The 17,011-nt window shown below is 41.0% G+C and overlaps 1 protein-coding gene across 1 annotated transcript; it reads left to right on the forward strand.

The window, feature by feature from the left end:
* The first annotated feature begins 1,407 nt into the window (after positions 1-1,407).
* On the forward strand, positions 1,408-9,775 carry LOC138205604 (gamma-crystallin M2-like). Its single transcript, XM_069161688.1, has 2 exons — positions 1,408-1,416; positions 9,221-9,775. The coding sequence occupies exon 2, from the start codon at positions 9,221-9,223 to the stop codon at positions 9,773-9,775; it is 555 nt and encodes a 184-aa protein (XP_069017789.1). The 5' UTR covers positions 1,408-1,416.
* Positions 9,776-17,011: the final 7,236 nt, after the last annotated feature.

Here is a 17,011-nt window from a genome sequence, read left to right on the forward strand (position 1 = left end):
CTAAAAGGGCTGCTACCCTTTTGTGGGTAATTTAATTTAATTGTGATTCATTTGTAAATTGTGTCTTGTTTTATATGGCTGAGATTAGTTACTGCATCATGACATGTGCCAACTGCTTGAGTCACACCGAACAGGTTGCATTCAAAAAATCTTGTTTGAATTATTTAAGGAAGTGGGATGAAATACGTGGAACATCCTGTCTGTGGCTTGGATAGGTCTGTTCATGTCGTTCTCGCCCACTGAAGCTGTGAAAATGGCCGTCTGTTGGCTGCAATGCAAACCTGGTTTCAGCTGCCGGAAGCGCAAATTTATCTTAAAATTGACAGCAAAACTGCACGAGCGCATCTTTCCCAACACACCCTTGTTGCATCGTTCCGCTCATCTCCCGAGTTCTTCTCACCTCAGAAAATGAAGAAATATGCAGTGTTTTTGTGTTATTACAGTGTGGTATTTATGCTATGACTTAAAGTATAAGATCTGAGAACATCCAACGCTGACGGCTGCTACTGGCTGCAGGGATTTAAAGGACAGATTCGTATTTCTTCAAACCTGAAATGTTAAACTTTGGCTGATGCATACTGTGCATTTAACAGACTACTGAAGCCTCAAATTAGTTTCTGAATTTCAGAGTGTATTTTTGGATTGGAATCAGGAATTAATCGCCTTTGGGTCAGTAGACAGGAATAAAAACTGCAATGATAAATAACTTTGTCAATGTAAAGTGTGGCACTTCTCCTGCTTCGTTCCATGTACTCTGTCATTGCCAGAACGCCTGTGTAGCCTGAGAAAATGAAACCCACGTCTGCATAATTGTGGTTTTGTGAGGAGTCAGCTCTCCCAGGTCTGGCTGTGCCACACATGGGCCTGCATGTCCCCCTCTGGAAACACAAAGGTGCTCAGCCTTCTGTGTGGCAGATTCCCGACTAAATGGGTTTCTTTTTCCACAGCAGAAAAAAAACCCCAAAATATCTCACATCAACGATAAACAGGCAGACATTTTCTGTGGGTGTTTATCAAGGAGGTTTTTCTAACAGTCAAAGCCATCAGCTCATTTCGTCTAATTTTGCTGCTTTCCAGTCATAATTTGAGTGTAGAAACTTCAGTTATGTGTTGCCTCAAATCACATAACAACACACAGGACAAACTTGAATATTACCACTGTAATTACTTAGGAAGTTTTCCTCCATATATAACAGACAAAAAGAAGGCTTTGATCCTGGAGCAATGCTCTTTTGTGTAACCCTGATGTTTAGCCAGTTTTTATGCCAAAAACATAGCAAACTATAATCTTGGCTGAAATATTTCCGGGTTTGAAAGTGATATGGAGTGAAAAAGGGTTTCAGAATAACAGTGACAGTCAAATTAGAAGCTGCAATCAGACAATTCTTTTTGTTTTTTTGTTCAACTTCAACAAGTGTTGTGTGACTTTGTCCTGTTAGCAGAGAAACAGCACCATGGGAAGCATCTCAGCAGCATGAGGTGCAGCAGGAGCTGCGGTGGACATTTCCTGCACACTCAACACCTTGGATGAATGGCTATTGCTCCAGCAGGAGCAACACCTATTGAAACTTCCTGGTGCATATCTGCTTCACATCAGGATGTTGAGATGTAATTATGGTTGCCAAGTTAAGGACCATGAACAGCAGAGGAGAACAACACAGTTTGTTCTTTTTCCATGGCCACCCTGATTTTGCCAGCATTGAACTGTTGGGTTGCCAGTTTATGCCTCCGAAATAGTAGGAGAAGTGACGAGATTTTGGTGGTTGAAGGTCAAACTCACTGGGACGCAACATCATTCCCATTTTTGTAAATGCAATATCTCAGAAATGTCTTGAGGGACCTTCTTACTTAAACTCAAGGATGAAGGGAATTGGTTTTGATCAAGTTTAGAGGTCAAGGTTGATACGACCGCCCATTAGTCTTATCTGGCCGTTTTGGTTCTCGTCAACACACAATCACAGAATTGCCTGGGAATCTTTTCAAATTTGGTACAAACTCTTATTTTGAATCAAAGATGAAGTGATTTTGGTGGTGAAAGGTCAGAGGTCACGGTGACTGTGACCTCACATATTTCACATTATTTGCTGTTTGCATACTGCTTTTTCTTTTCATAATAAGAAGAACAATGTTAACCACAAGGAAGGTTGGTTCTGAATTCAACACTGAATGTTAAGCAATACTTATTTTCTTAAAGCCAAACTGATTTTGCTCCAACTCGTAATTTATAGAGCCCAAAGGAAGTACAAATACCTCAAATTTGGACTTCAGTATTTGAGTAAATGTACTTAGTGACACTCCACCATTGTACCTTCATAAAGGACCAACATCATATTGGATGAGGGTGATCCTAATGTTGTGGCTCATCAGTGTAACTGGTGTACTGCAGAACTGTCCAATATAAAAGGAAATTCAAGGAATACTAAGCTGACTACTTTAACTTCCCCTGTTTTTTTTTTTTTTTAAGCGTTCTATTTGTTCATTCCATTGTGGGATAAAAACGTACATCAAGAGCACAGATATACTGACTTTTTGAACATAATTGATGTTGTCCATTTACCAGTTGTAACACACTCAAAAGGATTGATGCCATGTGGGAACATGGATATTTGCAGGTAATTCCAATACTACATGACATTATTATTTATTGTTTTCTGATACATCAGCTCTCTGCTGTGGTTTAGGAATCCTCCTGCAGGACTATAGACGTCCACGTCACTGGCAGTCTAGCTCTGAATCTAAGTGTCAAACAGAACCAGACAACTAACTTGGCTTCTTCACTTGGAGCGCAAAAGCCTCGACAATGTCATGACACAAAACACAGCAAGCTGATGCTGGTGGGCTTGCATTCCTTTATGTGTCTACTGTATGTGTATACATGCTTGTGTGCATATGCATAGACTTGCAAACAATACCTCTAGTGTAATGAGCTGTACTGGTGGTCATTCATGCACAGTGGATCTTTATATTTGTCCAGGTTCTGAGTCCATCGACAGTTCTCATAGGATCACTACTTGCATTCTTTTTAAATAACTGCTGATTATGTCGCTGAGAAATAACATTCTTCTCCCAATGTGCATCAACGGGAAAGTCATCGCAGCATCATCCTGTAATTTCCACTTTGGCACAAATTACACACTTTGGCTTGAAAGAGGAACTACACCCTCAAATTGTGCGAGAATCTTCTTCACGTTCAACGATGCAACAGAGGAGTTGGGGAATAAGAGTCGTGATATGGGAGATACAGGGGAGACAAGCCGAACCACCACGCAGCATGGAGGTCAGAGCAAACTGACACGGCAAGCTGTAGTCTGTATCTCTGCTGGAAAGACCAGTGGAGCTCTGACAGTCACTGTAGGCACATTTCTGAAAGTTACGTATCATGTTTGTTATTATGGTTGATTAGCCTTTAAGAGGAGTGCATCTTCTTCACGCTGCATGTCAGCTCTGATTTGTTAATCATGTTTGGTGATGCTAATGCAACCTGTAGCATTGTATGTGAGACACAAACTGTTGCATGTCATTCAACAGCTGCGTGACGACAAAATTGCCAGTCAAACCTAATAGATGCCAGATATCTATCCACTGTATTTGGTAAAGCTGGTATGTGATGAATGGGAGTATTTGGTTTTATATGCAAATGCAAATGTAGGCTTTTCACACCTTCAATTAAGGTAAAATAATAATGAAGGAAAAAGTCCCAAACATGAAATTACACAGTCACTCTTCTGATCACATAGAGCAGACTAGTGGAAACTGTCAACTTCTCCCTGATTTAATCTGTATGTCTACAAAAGATGCATTTTAATAACAGAAACACAACTAGTAAATCCTTTCTGATATATCTGTAGCTCCACAATCAAGGTCTAACCTATTTATTCTTTATTATCTATCCTCAGCTAAAATAACCAACCAAATGTTGCTTTGGGTGAAGCTTTCTCACTTTAGAGTGCAACACGTGCTGAAATGTGACATCATAGTGGAACTCTTCCCCCTGACCCAACCAGGGGTCAACCCGCATTCACGGCACAATGTGACTGTCAACACTCGTTCCCCAGCCTAACGGGAAAACCCCACATAATCAGCCCCGTCGTCACTGGGCGATGTCATTAGGAACGGCTGGCTGAGCTTCTATGGTCGACCCAACAGTGAACACGTCAGCGCCTGGCTGCCGCTGCTGCTCTGTGACCTCTGAGAACGAAAGGCCTGTTAGCGCTCAGCTACATGATGCCATGCTGACTGGACCCTTTTTTTGTTCTTTTTTTTTTGTAGTTATAGTGATCATTATTATGACACACACACACACACACACACACACACACACACACACACACACACACACACACACACACACACACACACACACACACACACACTAACAGGCTAAGAATTGGGAGAGATCATGGTGTATGTGAGATGTCAGATATCCATGTATTATGGTGTGCATGGGTGTTGCTTTGGGTTTTAGCCATGATTAGGGCGACAGAAAGTGTTGTTGAGAGTGAGGTCGGTCATGTGTCCTAGTAAGCGGAGATACTTGGATCTTAGATTGTACTAGTTGAATCTGGTGATACATTGTAAATCTTGTTCCCATTTTTTGAGAGGATGGATGTTATTTGGTCTGAGGTGGAAATCATTCTGTAGATTTTGGAATAGTATTTTTCTTTAGTGGTGATGTTAATCAGAGTTGAATGATTTGATATTGAGTCTTGTCTGAATGGAGAATTGGAGCCGGTGAAATTCTAGAAACTGTTTTCAGCCAGTGCTGTGCCTCTAGACCATGTGGGGATTGACAACATGGTGTCGTTATGGAGAATGAGAATGGAGAAGGTGTGTGAGTAGTGGCTATTATGGACACTTTGACTGTTGCTATTCTGCCTATGAGGGATATTAGTAGGTTCATCCAATGCTGACGGTTTCACTCTATTGTTTTGAGAAGTGGATTGGAGTTGAGATGGATTAACTCTGACAGCCTCCTCAGTATGTCATATTAGCAGTGTGCAGAGAGAGGGGGGAGACTGCCTGGAGTCTCACAGCCACTGGACCCATTTGTGCTAGTGCAGAGTTGTGTCACTGCACCTCAACCTCATGGCCTGGGAGAAAAACATAGTTTGACATACGTGATGTGAAGATGCCAACATAAGGGATCGATGTTGTTTTGCAGATTTAAAGTAAAATATGAGTATGGCATCTTACAACGAGCAGCAGGCAGAAATGCTAAAGCTGTAGCCTCAAAATTAGCATTCAAATTTAAACAATGCAGCAAATGGTTGTCTTCTTATGCTGACGCTAATGTTCACCTCGTTAATGGAGTCATCTGCTTGTATGGTGGAACTCCCTTTTCTACAGTCTCAAGTGTTATATCATGTTCAGTACTGTAATTTATGTTTCTGCTGGCGTGTACACGCCTTCAGCAAAATGAACAAGCACTCATTTCTGCTTTCTCTCCATCCCTCAGGAGTATTTATTTGCTGACCGTTCAGTGTCGTTCACTCGAGTACACGTTGTTTGTAGTTTAAAGAACAGTATTTGGGCTGTTGTGGCTGACCGGGCTGGTCTCCATCTCTGCGCAGCGTAATGAGCAGCAATTACTGTGACAAGTCAACATTTAACCTGCAGTGCTGAACTTGCGTCTCTTCCTTCTGCCAGTGAGAGTAATTACAAAAACCTTGTCGACACGTACGTCAGAGCCCACTACTGTGGCCTACTCCATCGGCTCTGCTGTGGCTGTAAAATAATGGGAACCACAACCGCAGCAAAATTACTCAAAATTGCTATTGGACCGATATCATTTGCGAAGTCGAGAAGGAGAAGCATTACTGAATTATTTTATTGTCGGTCGAGCATTTGGCGAAACGCTGAGCTACCCAGCTACCAGACGGAAGTCTCTGGTGCAAATGTTCTGCCCGGAGAGCATGTTTGTATTAATCTGGCCAGCTTGGAAATTTCTTACGAGATACTAGATTTAAAAACTCTGCGTTGTGTAAACTACAGAAAGATTAACCTGGTGGTTATGGTTTTAATCAGCATGTACTGAACCCATTTGGCAACGAGCCTGAATGTAACAGGATGTTTTCGTAGCGGTGCAAAGCTGGTCTCAGCGCAGATTCAGGCTCATTTGCATTTTTGTACAGCGCAACATCGAAACTGCTATTTTCATGGTTCAACATGAACCAAGCTGCGTCTAGATGGGTGAAACGGTGCGATGAAGTCGGTAAAGATGCACTTGTGCAGTGCAATTTTGGTGTAAATTTTGAGGTGAATTTGTGTTTGAACTTCCACCAGCTAAAACCTGTTCTAAGTCCAGTGCAGCCGATGGAGGGCCATCTTTATGGCTTCAGTGGGCAAGAGGGTAATGAACAGACCGCACAAGATCACAGACAGGTGTGTTGGATGTCATGTGTATTTATCCAATTTACAGAAATACAAGATTTTGTTTAAAATGAAACCTTCTGAATCAATTAGTCATATAAAAAAAAATGAAGCTGACTCTTGTCTATGCCACGGGATAAAGGGAAATGCCAAAACTTACACGAGTCACCTTTGAAAGATTGTGTGTTTAAATCCTGGTGTATTTTAGAAGTATTGTACTGTAGAAGGAGCATAATTAGAGTACAACAACTTCAGCTAACATTAGCCACCATAAGCTAATGGTCATACCAGATAAATAATTATAGCAGCAAAACCCTCGAGTGCACTGAATTGAGGCAGCGGGTGTTTTATTACTTTGCAATTAAACTTTTCCTTTGTTCTTTTCAAAAGTTCAAAAGTTTTCTCATTTCTGTTTTCTAGGGCTTTTTAAACATAGGGCCAGGCTGCTTACATGTGCTTCAAATTAAGATTTTTTTTTTTTTTTTTTTTTTTAAACAATTCACAGTAAACTGAGGAACAGGGTGTTTGAACACCTATTTGCCAAATTATCATGTTTATTGTCATTGCCCTTTTCTGTCTTATTCAAATGTTAATAGGGTTTAAAGGCACCTAAAGTCTCTAATTAAGGTCTTTTATTCCCTTCTCCATTCCAACTCTACTTCCATTCACAGAACTCAACTTACTAGGCGTCAGGAGTCGAGGCAAATTCCCAAAAGCAAATCAAAGGAATTGATCTGCTGTTCTCCTGCGTTCAGTCCCCTCCACACCCAACACTTTTCAATACGAGCGCTTTGTGCTGACCTTTGCTGTTTGCTGAACCTGGAAAAGCAGCTAGAGATGGCATAACTCAGTTTAACTACAATGTTGAGTTTAATGGAGTGGCCACACAGCAAACTGTTGCTGGCAGCATGATAACACCGAGTGTTGTGGTTCGACAGCTGATTGCAGCTGCCCCCCGTTTCTCCATCCAGCCGAGTCACGGAGCTTTTGGGGCTTCGGGGAGTCATTATCTTCAATAAAACAGTTTTTTAAAAACACACTCGGCCTCATCAGCAAGTCCAGCATGACTGAGGTTATAAACGCTTTCATCTTCACTGTCATGACTGAGGAAGGAAAACATCCAAACCTGACCCGGTATGCTGAGTGAAGCAATCCAGAAAATAAGAAGTGAAAGTTTACATGGAACTGCAGTCACCCACAACTTCTCCTGTGTAAATGTCAGGCAAATTTAGCCTTGTACATTTGAAGTTATGGTTATGATCTTTATTTTAGCTTCTGTGTTTTTAACATCGCTATATTTAAGCCTTGATTCAGTCTGTTAATTCTCAGATCTTTCAAACCTGCATAAACCACAGCAAAATGATCTCTGTCTATTCTGAAAGACCTCAAACCTATCATTGAAATAACATTTTCTGTTTAAACAATATCTGAAACCACAGCAAATTTAACCAAGGGCTTCTGGGAAATGATGCTTGGTAAAGACTGTAAAAGACATATTGAATAAACAGTGATATTAATTCATACATTTGTAACGTCTCAGATGGATTACTGTAACTCACTACTACAAGAATGTCCCTATAACTCACTGAAAAGCTCTAGTTGATCCAAAGTACTGTCGTCTCTTCATTGTGTGATATCAAGAATACAATTTCAAATGATCTTAGTCTTATGTAATCCGAATATAAAATGTACTGCTTGATTTGGGCTTCCTCGAGTTTCTAAAAGTAGAATGAGAGACAGAACATTTAGCTATCAGGCTCTTTTCCTGTGGAAACCACTTTCAGTTTGGGGTCTAGAGGCAGGATCCCCTCTCTAATTCTAAGATTAGCCTTAAAGCTTTCCTATTTGATAAATCTTACAGTTAATGCTGACTCAGGAGATCCTGAAGCATCCCTACAGGCCGAGCACCTCTTCTTTACGTTCTCTTTTGCTCTTCATTATACATTATTGTGGTTTTCTTATTTTAATTTTACAATTCTATCCTCCATTATATGTTCTGTATGTTATCATTCATGTTTTCATGTACAGCAGTTGCTGTATTTTTAGCACTTATTGTCTTATTTGTGCCTTGGGAATTTACTATTTGGTAATTTTACACTATGAATAAAATTAAATCGAATCGAATTTGATTGACTTCGATCTGAATTTCACTTACTGAATAAACACACACGGTTGTATTTTGAAAATCCCATTTATTTTATGGTGAAAAATCCAAGGTAAGGAGTGACATTCCCGGGAAGTAACTATTTTAAAATGACCTTTTTAAAATTTAACTCTAATGCCGACCTGCTGCTGCCACTTGGTTATTAGGAAAGAAATGTTCTTTTATAACATCAGTCATAGTCATGACTTAATTATACAGGTGAAGGGTTGTTTTTTTGTGATTATAAATTACTATTTTATTTATAAGTTCTGGGGACCTGTTAGAATTTGACGACATAATGTATATTGAACTTTTACTGACAATATTGATGGATAATCTACTGCTCTAAGTGCTAGGAAAGAGAGGACAAAAAAACAAAAAGATATTCACTATAGACTTTGCAGGTTTTACAAAAGGTGCTATTGCTCTTTGTTAACCCTTTGAAAAAGGTTTTGTCTGACAGTATTTGAAATGAATTCCTCTTCTAAGGTCTTTTGAGGGAACAGTTGTAAATGAGACAACCCTTAGTGCTCTATGGGCTTCTATGGCATGTTGCTGGGTAAGGCTGTTTTCACAAAGAGGCCCTCTGTTCATCAGGTATAAAAAGGAAGGTCTCCAACAGGGAGACAAGCAGTTCAGCTCCAAGAGCAGCAGCAGCAGCATCAGCATCAGCATCAGCATCGTCTCCAGCTCCAACACCTGGCAAAGATGACCTCCAGCAGCATGGACATGATGAGCAAGATCATCTTCTACGAGGACAGGAACTTCCAGGGCCGCTCCTATGAGTGCATGAGCGACTGCGCTGACATGTCCTCCTACATGAGCCACTGCCATTCCTGCAGGGTGGAGAGGGGCTGCTTCATGGTCTATGATCGCACCAACTTCATGGGCAACCAGTACTTCATGAGGAGGGGCGAGTACGCTGACTACATGAGCATGATGGGAATGAGGGACTGCATCAGGTCCTGCCGTACGATCCCCATGCACAGAGGATCCTACAGGATGAGGATCTATGAGAGGGAGAACTTCGGAGGACAGATGCACGAGATGATGGAGGACTGCGACAACATCATGGACCGCTACAGCATGTCCAACTTCATGTCCTGCAACGTGATGGACGGCCACTGGCTGATGTATGAGCAGCCCCACTTCAGAGGGAGGATGATGTACATGAGGCCTGGCGAGTACAGGAACTTCATGAACATGAACATGGGCAACATGAGGTTCATGAGCATGAGGCGCATCATGGATTCCTGCTACTAGACGACGACTCTTGATGGTCCAGCCATTAGATTGGAAAAAAATCTAGAAATTTGTGACTAAACAACTGAACAGTAAATGGAAAAAAAAAAGATGTCTTTGACTTATGGCTGGTTGATAAAGACAATAACAGCAATCAGAATGAAACAAATAAAGTCTACTGCCCATAAATATACGTCTGTTGAAATTATTTGAATTTATTTTCTTCTCTCCTGATTATTTTCTTTGCTTGTTTTATAACTTCTAAAATTAGCTTATCTAACTTCCAATAGAGATATTTGGAAACAGTTCTGAGGACACCAGGGAGGAACAGTCAGAACTAGAACAGACTGCCTTTTCGGCACTGCAGTGTTTGTCCTTGACTCTCCCCTGACCTGAGACTCGTGGCCTTGTCCGTCAGACAGCCCTCTCTGATGGGGAGCTGAAGCTGTTTTATTGCTCTCTTCAAAGCCACCACACTCAGACAAAAACAATCAATTGACCTCACAAAACACAGATCTGTATTAACACCAAAGTCCAATCAAGGTAGCGGTAGACCCGAAGATAAAGGGCCGTATTTTCATCCGAGGAAAAGCTGGCCTGAACACGAATCCAAGTGCATTTGCAATTTGGTCAAAGGGCTTTTTTTCTCACTCTTGCATTGAGTTGCTTAATTGTAGCTCAACATGAACCTGGTTGTGCTGAGATAGGTGGTACAGCACAAAAAGAAAAGGGGTGTTTTGACACCAAAATTGTAGTGCAGCACAGCTGACTATTTTTGTGGTTTCAGTGAGCAAAAGCGCACATGAACAAACCGATCCAAAATCCCTCAGAATTCACAGTCACAGTCCTACGAATTTCTTCCCTCTGACATAAATCATACATTTTTTTTTTGTGTGTGCAACCTTCTGATCCAGTTAATCACATAAGAAATTAAAATTAAGCTGACTCTTCTCAATTGAATTGAATGTGAATCAGGCAGACGGTGATGCAGTCGCCATCTCAGCCATCTTATAGAATGGAACTTCAGATAAGTTTAAATTAATTGCAATCAAATTACACATAAAGAGGTAATAATTCGAGAGTCTTTTCACCTTCTCACCTGGTTCAGTAATCTACCCAACTTTACAACACTATGGGATGTGAATCTACATCATTCTCATGGAAAAGGTTTGGGCAAAAAAGTTGTCCACACCTAAATGCAGTCCCATGGCACACAACTTAGACCTGCGCCTAGATTTAAAAAAATAGAGGCCGAAGTCTCAGTCTGCTGGAATTTCTGAGAACTACAAAACAACTCATCATTAAAAATGATTGATAGGAACTTTTTTTTAATCCTTATTTAAATGAAAGTATGAGTATTGGTACCACATCAGTAAATGTATAATGACACACATCCCAGTTACCTGGCTGATACTGCCGGGCCATCAACAAGAACGATTCGAGGGTGGAGACTGACCATATCGAATGACTCACATGAACCACAAATTTTATACCCGTTTCCTAAAATGCACGTCAGCAAATCACACTGGGAAGTTCACTGATTAAACAGTTCTCTGCATTAATCCTTATAAAGACCGTGTGTACTGTATGTGGGAGAATCAGGCTCGTGTTGTAGGTCAAGCTGTGTCTGTTTTTACCACCCTGTCAGCTCTTTTTCTCAATGAGTGTAGCAGCTCCCACCGTTCCCTGTCAGGCCTCATTAGAATAGATGTGTACATACAACAGTCATTCATCCATCATACAAGCAGGGAGATGGGAAATCTCCCAAAAGCACTGCCTACTTTTTCACAGCAACACTATAACTATGTCGGTATGACTAAGGGATTTTAATTCAATTCAATTCAATTTTATTTAGATAGCGCCAAATCACAACACAGGTTATTTCATGGCACTTCACACATTAAAGTCCTTACAGCAAGACTTTACAATATTATACAGAGAAACACAACAATTCAACAATTCCCACATAAGCTAGGAGGGAAAAAAACAACTCCTCTTTAAGGGAGAAAAACCTCCAACAGAGGGAAGAAAAACTCCCTTTAACAGGAAGAAACCTCCGACAGAACCAGGCTCAGAGGTGGGCGGAGCTTCTGTTAACAGAACCAGGCTCAGAGGTGGGCGGAGCATCTGTTAACAGAACCAGGCTCAGAGGTGGGCGGCCATCTGCCTCGACCGGTTGGGGTGAGAGGAGAGCAGCGAGAGAAAAGGACAGCATAGAGATAGAAGAGAAGAACTGTTGGTGGAGACGACAAGCGCAGAGCAGAGACATGCAGCTCCATGACGGGACATCTGGAGAAGAAAGAACAGAAACTACACAAGCGAAGGAACTGAATGGAGACAACAGACAATAAGAAGAAACTATGGGAGAGAAAAAGATGGTGAGGTATGAGTCAGTTAAAGAGTAGGAGGAAAGAAAAGAAGCTCAGCGTGTAACGAGGTCCCCCAGCAGTCTCGGCCTATAACAGCATAACTAAGGGTTGGTTCAGGTCTACCTGAGCCAGCCCTAACTATAGGCTTTATCAAAAAGGAATGTTTTGAGTCTAATCTTAAAGCTAGAGAGGGTTTCTGCCCCTCGAACACAAACTGGGAGCTGGTTGGTTCCACAGGGGAGGAGCCTGAAAACTGAAGCTCCGCCTCCTATTCTACTTTTGGAAACTCTGGGAACCACAAGTAGACAAGCGTACTGAGAGAAGTGCTCTGCTAGGATTATATGGTTCTATAAGATCTCTGAGATAAGATGGAGCCTGGTCATGTAGGGCTTTGTAAGTCATCAAGAGAATTTTAAATTCTATTTTTGATTTAACAGGAAGCCAATGAAGAGAAGCTTCCTGCTTCCAAATTTTACAGTTTTGAGATGTTAAAATTGTAGAACAGAAAGACCCTGCTGGTAGTGTGCCCCAGTAGCATTAGAGAGAAAACATTTGGAACCATGAATATTAAAAGAACACGTCTGTGAAAGTGCCGATAACCTGATATGTATGGAGCCCAAAAACCTAAAGCAGCCATTGGACAGTAGTTAGGCTAGGTGTCACCCACCAGTAGTGTTTGAAGTTTGGCAATTACCAGCAGCTGAGTCATCATGTTGATTCGCCATCAGAGACATACAGCTAAAGAGAGCTGTCTGAATGGGTGTTTTGCCAAGCAGTGACTTAGTCATATCCACATTATATCATCTTTTTCTCGACAATGCTAAGGCAAAGTAAAACATAAAGCAGCACTAATTAACACTATTATCACTGCTCTTATCAAAATCCATTTTTGTTGCAGCAGTGAACAAGACTCAGTCAAAACCTCATACAGTATATGGATTGACCATTTATTAAACACTAGAGAGTTTTTAATTCGGAATGGAAACAGGAAGTTCGTTTATTCATCTGACCACGGGTATAAACTCAATTACTCTCTCGCTCAGTGACTTTCGTGTTTAAAGGACTGGCCCCAACACTATACAGAAAAAGGGACATGGTCACTGGGTCTTAAAAGTAAAACCAATGTGGAAGTGCCTTAAAGTTCAATACCACTGCTTTAAAACCAACTCTGGCTCTAATAGACTCTGATAACTTCTCTCATGGAATATAAAGTCTAAAAAGTCTTTATGGTGTCATAAGCTAAATTCACTCCATCTGATTGGTGTTCTGGTGGTCCAGATAATAATCCCATAGCTAATTAGATTTTAGGCCTGAAAGAGTGGAGTGCTTGGGGGGGCGTCTGGTTTGACAGAAATACCCGTGGGGCAATCAGGTTTCCTGTGTGCACCATTAGCAGGCAAGATCATTTTGATTGTCAGCGGTGCATTCAAATATAACTTTTAAAACTTGCTCGACTGATGTGCTTCAGCACCCGCAGATCCCACAGCTAGTGGTTCTAAAAGTCCCAAAAAGTTCGAGACCTTATGAAAGTATTCTCTTTGTTTTGTTGTGTAATATGGGGATAAAATATGTTTATGTGAGGTGAAATTAAAAAATGTTTTAATGTCATATATTTTAAAGAAAATAAAAATTCTGATTTCAAAATAACATTTCAGAATTATGAACAGAACTCTGCTTTACATTGCTGTAAAACTCATACTATGTACCTTTTAGCTGCACAAAATCTACAGTTTTTAGTCATTATGGTTCATTATAGACAAAAAACAAGGAAGGTACGGGACCCAAATTGGGTTGCTCTGCCTTAAGACCAAAAACACACAGTCCGATTCACAGACCACAGCAGGGGTGGAGGCACAAATATGGGCGAGTTTAAAGGCTTTGACACCAAATGTTTCTGTCTCTTGTGTTCCCCGTGATTCCTCTTATGTCTTTGGTGCCTTGTGGAGAGATCACAGGAGGAGAAAGGAAAGGGGCAAAATATCCTATTCACATCCTTTCATGGGCAGAGAAGGGAGCCATCTGCCAAATGTCTCTTCACATTGAAAGTGGTGATGGTGCAGGACAAAACTATACAATGCTGGGACCAGTATGGCTCGGACATAAAGTTCTTCCTGTGATGTATTCAGTAGCTCCCTTCTTCACACATACTTCTCCGTTTTTAGGGTTATGCAACAAGCAAGCGGCAGCAAATGCTTTGTCTGAGAAACCAAAAAGGAAGACATTGGAATCTGTAGTAATAATTAATGGATTGTGCTGAAAATAAGTCTGTTCAATGTTTTAATACTGTCTGTGATCTTGGGCAGAGATCCAATTTGACAAGCTCCCATTTGGTCAAAAGCATTAATTTGGGAAAGTCTAAAAACATTAGACTTTCTTGAAAAGTGGACAACTTTACAAAATAAAGAGAGCTGAGAGTTTCTGAGTCGGTGTAACGAGTGTACAGACGGCATTTTAGATTGTTTGGACATCAGGGCGCTGGCAGCAGGGGCACTAAAGATAATCAAAACCCTGTTATAAAGAGAACGAGAAAAGGAGTCTGGCAGGAGAGGACTGCTGTCAAAGACGCTTTTGTGAGTCACATCAAGACAAGGCCTCTAGACATTTGGAAAAACAGCACAGGGTGAAGGAGGCCAGCATTTTCTTGGGCACAAACAGCATTACTAGGGGAACTAAACCAAAGTGGTCAACACAGCTCCCTGCTACAGAACCAGACATTTTTTAAAAAATCATATAGATGATGGTTGTCATTTGTAGTTGTAGAAATATGTGGACAATGGTGGGAAGGGATGACACACTTTGGGAGGTTCTGGGTGGTTCATTGTGTGTGGAAGTGGTGTGTTCAGCCACCAGCCTGTGCTCACACAGCTGGACTACAATTGGCAAGTCTGGATTTATTATAGGGCCTCGAGGTGCTGGAAACTAGGGGCTGGCCGAGGGTGAAGGGGGATCAGTCTGCCAATGAAAGTCCTTACAAATATGCAGAAGAGCAGTTGTGGAAAAATGTGAAGCCTGTTTTAAACTAAGTGCTTTTCGGATCCTTTCAACACTCAAACAACTTCTGAATTGGGAGAAAAATGTTTCATTGGTTTACAACTTCCCAAAAACTGAAAATCTGCCAATGAAGTTGATCTCTTTTACCAAGTCATCAACTGGTTGTGAGGCAGAGACTGTAAACAGGTTTTGAACTTCTTTGTCCATAATTTTTTGTTTGTATAACCAACATCCTTTTTTATTTAATAGCACAGCTTTTCCTCTGTAGTAGTTTGGATCCATTTGGAAGAGATACAATTATATTTGTCTTTAATTGTGTGTGGATACAAATTCTAAAATAACTACTTTCAATATGTTACAATCATACCCACTGCTTTTGTATAATTTGTCATCTACAAAATGAGAAACTGCAGAAAAAGCAGGTGAAGACTAAAAACACAAGATGGAAGTTAATATCCTAGAGAATATGTTTGCTCATTCATTGTCTGGGTTTAGTTTAAATAAACAGGCCATTTCAGAGGGGTCTTTTTAATCCATCATTTGGAGTCAGTTCCTACAAAAAGTTTTTGAACAAACTGTTGTTAAAAATGTGACCTCCTCTGTGAAAAAAATCCTGAAATCTGTAATTGTAATTTTACCTGTCACATTCCACACATAGCCTAGGCTAACCAAACACCCATACTATTTTATTTTCATGCATGCAGGCAGAATAAGAATATGAGAAGACAGTGCTTGCTTGCAACTAATGCTATCCTTTCAAAATTAAACACATTTAACACAGTGCAACAGGATAAAACCAAATGCAATAAGACTAAAAAAGAAAAAGCCATTTGACCGAGCAGCAATCTCGCAGAAAATTAGGACAACAAGCAAGTTTCAAAAACTGCAGTTCCTCGAAAGACCACTTGAGGCGGGCTCCAAAAGCAACTCAATCACAAGCTCCTGTCCCAACCTTTTTGAAATGTGTTCCTGGCATCAAATTCAAAATGAGCATATATGTTTTCATTTGAATACGGGTGAATAACCCCTCACTGGAGCCACGTATACACAGTATGACTGACATCCAACAGCCCATGATAACAGCCTTCCTGCTTTCTTCACAGCCTTCAGACACAAGACAGATGTTAGAAAAGCTTCTGTCCTTCAGTGTTTACTAGAAATGAGACAATCACAACGTGGGACATCATCTTCATACGTGGGACAAGACGTAAAAATGCTGTGCAGTCCACATAAAGTGGGACACCTGGTCCCACAGGTGGAAGAGGGGAGGAAGAGGGAGGGACTGAGACAGACAGAGGGACAGAAAGAGGTGAGTTAGTCTGTTGTTAACAAACTCTAAAACCAGGAAAAGATCTGAAAGTCACAAAGAACTGATGGATAAAAAACACTGGACTGCATCTGGATCCTTATTATGGACACTAATAGCAGACCTAGAAGGTGTCCATCTGCTGAGTCATCACTGTTGCTGTTAATCAGAGGACATTTTATCTCACCTGGACCCGTTGCATTTATTCCAGCTGCTCCAGTATGTTGAGACGTCCCACTGTTGTCTTGTGCTGTGGCTCCATCATCTTCAGCAGCATTGAACTGGAGATCCTGCGGTAGAAGGCAGCACGTCGTACCTGCAGTTTGTTCAGTGTCCACAAACTGCAGCTCTCTTTTCTTAGATGCAGCTTTCTGCTGCGTGTTTGGTTGCGTTGCTCTTCATGCTGTCTTCACCATGAACCTGCTGTTGGGAGATGTTGTTCAGACCAGTTGGAAATGTTTCCTGACGCTTATGAAGCCCAACTTCTACTGTTCTGCTGTGACATCATCAGATTCTCTTCTGTGACATCATCAGATTCTCTTCCTTTAATCTCAGATCAACATTCTACTACAGAATGCTTCAAATGCTCTT

The sequence above is a fragment of the Embiotoca jacksoni genome, unplaced genomic scaffold (assembly GCF_022577435.1).
Source record: "Embiotoca jacksoni isolate LCO1_2020_lvr unplaced genomic scaffold, fEmbJac1.0.p SCAF_29, whole genome shotgun sequence".
Taxonomy (NCBI): Eukaryota; Metazoa; Chordata; class Actinopteri; family Embiotocidae; genus Embiotoca; species Embiotoca jacksoni.

Bases quoted from the DNA above. Each gene is read 5' to 3' on its own strand.
- LOC138205604 (XM_069161688.1), top strand. From the start codon at position 9,221: ATGACCTCCAGCAGCATGGACATGATGAGCAAGATCATCTTCTACGAG.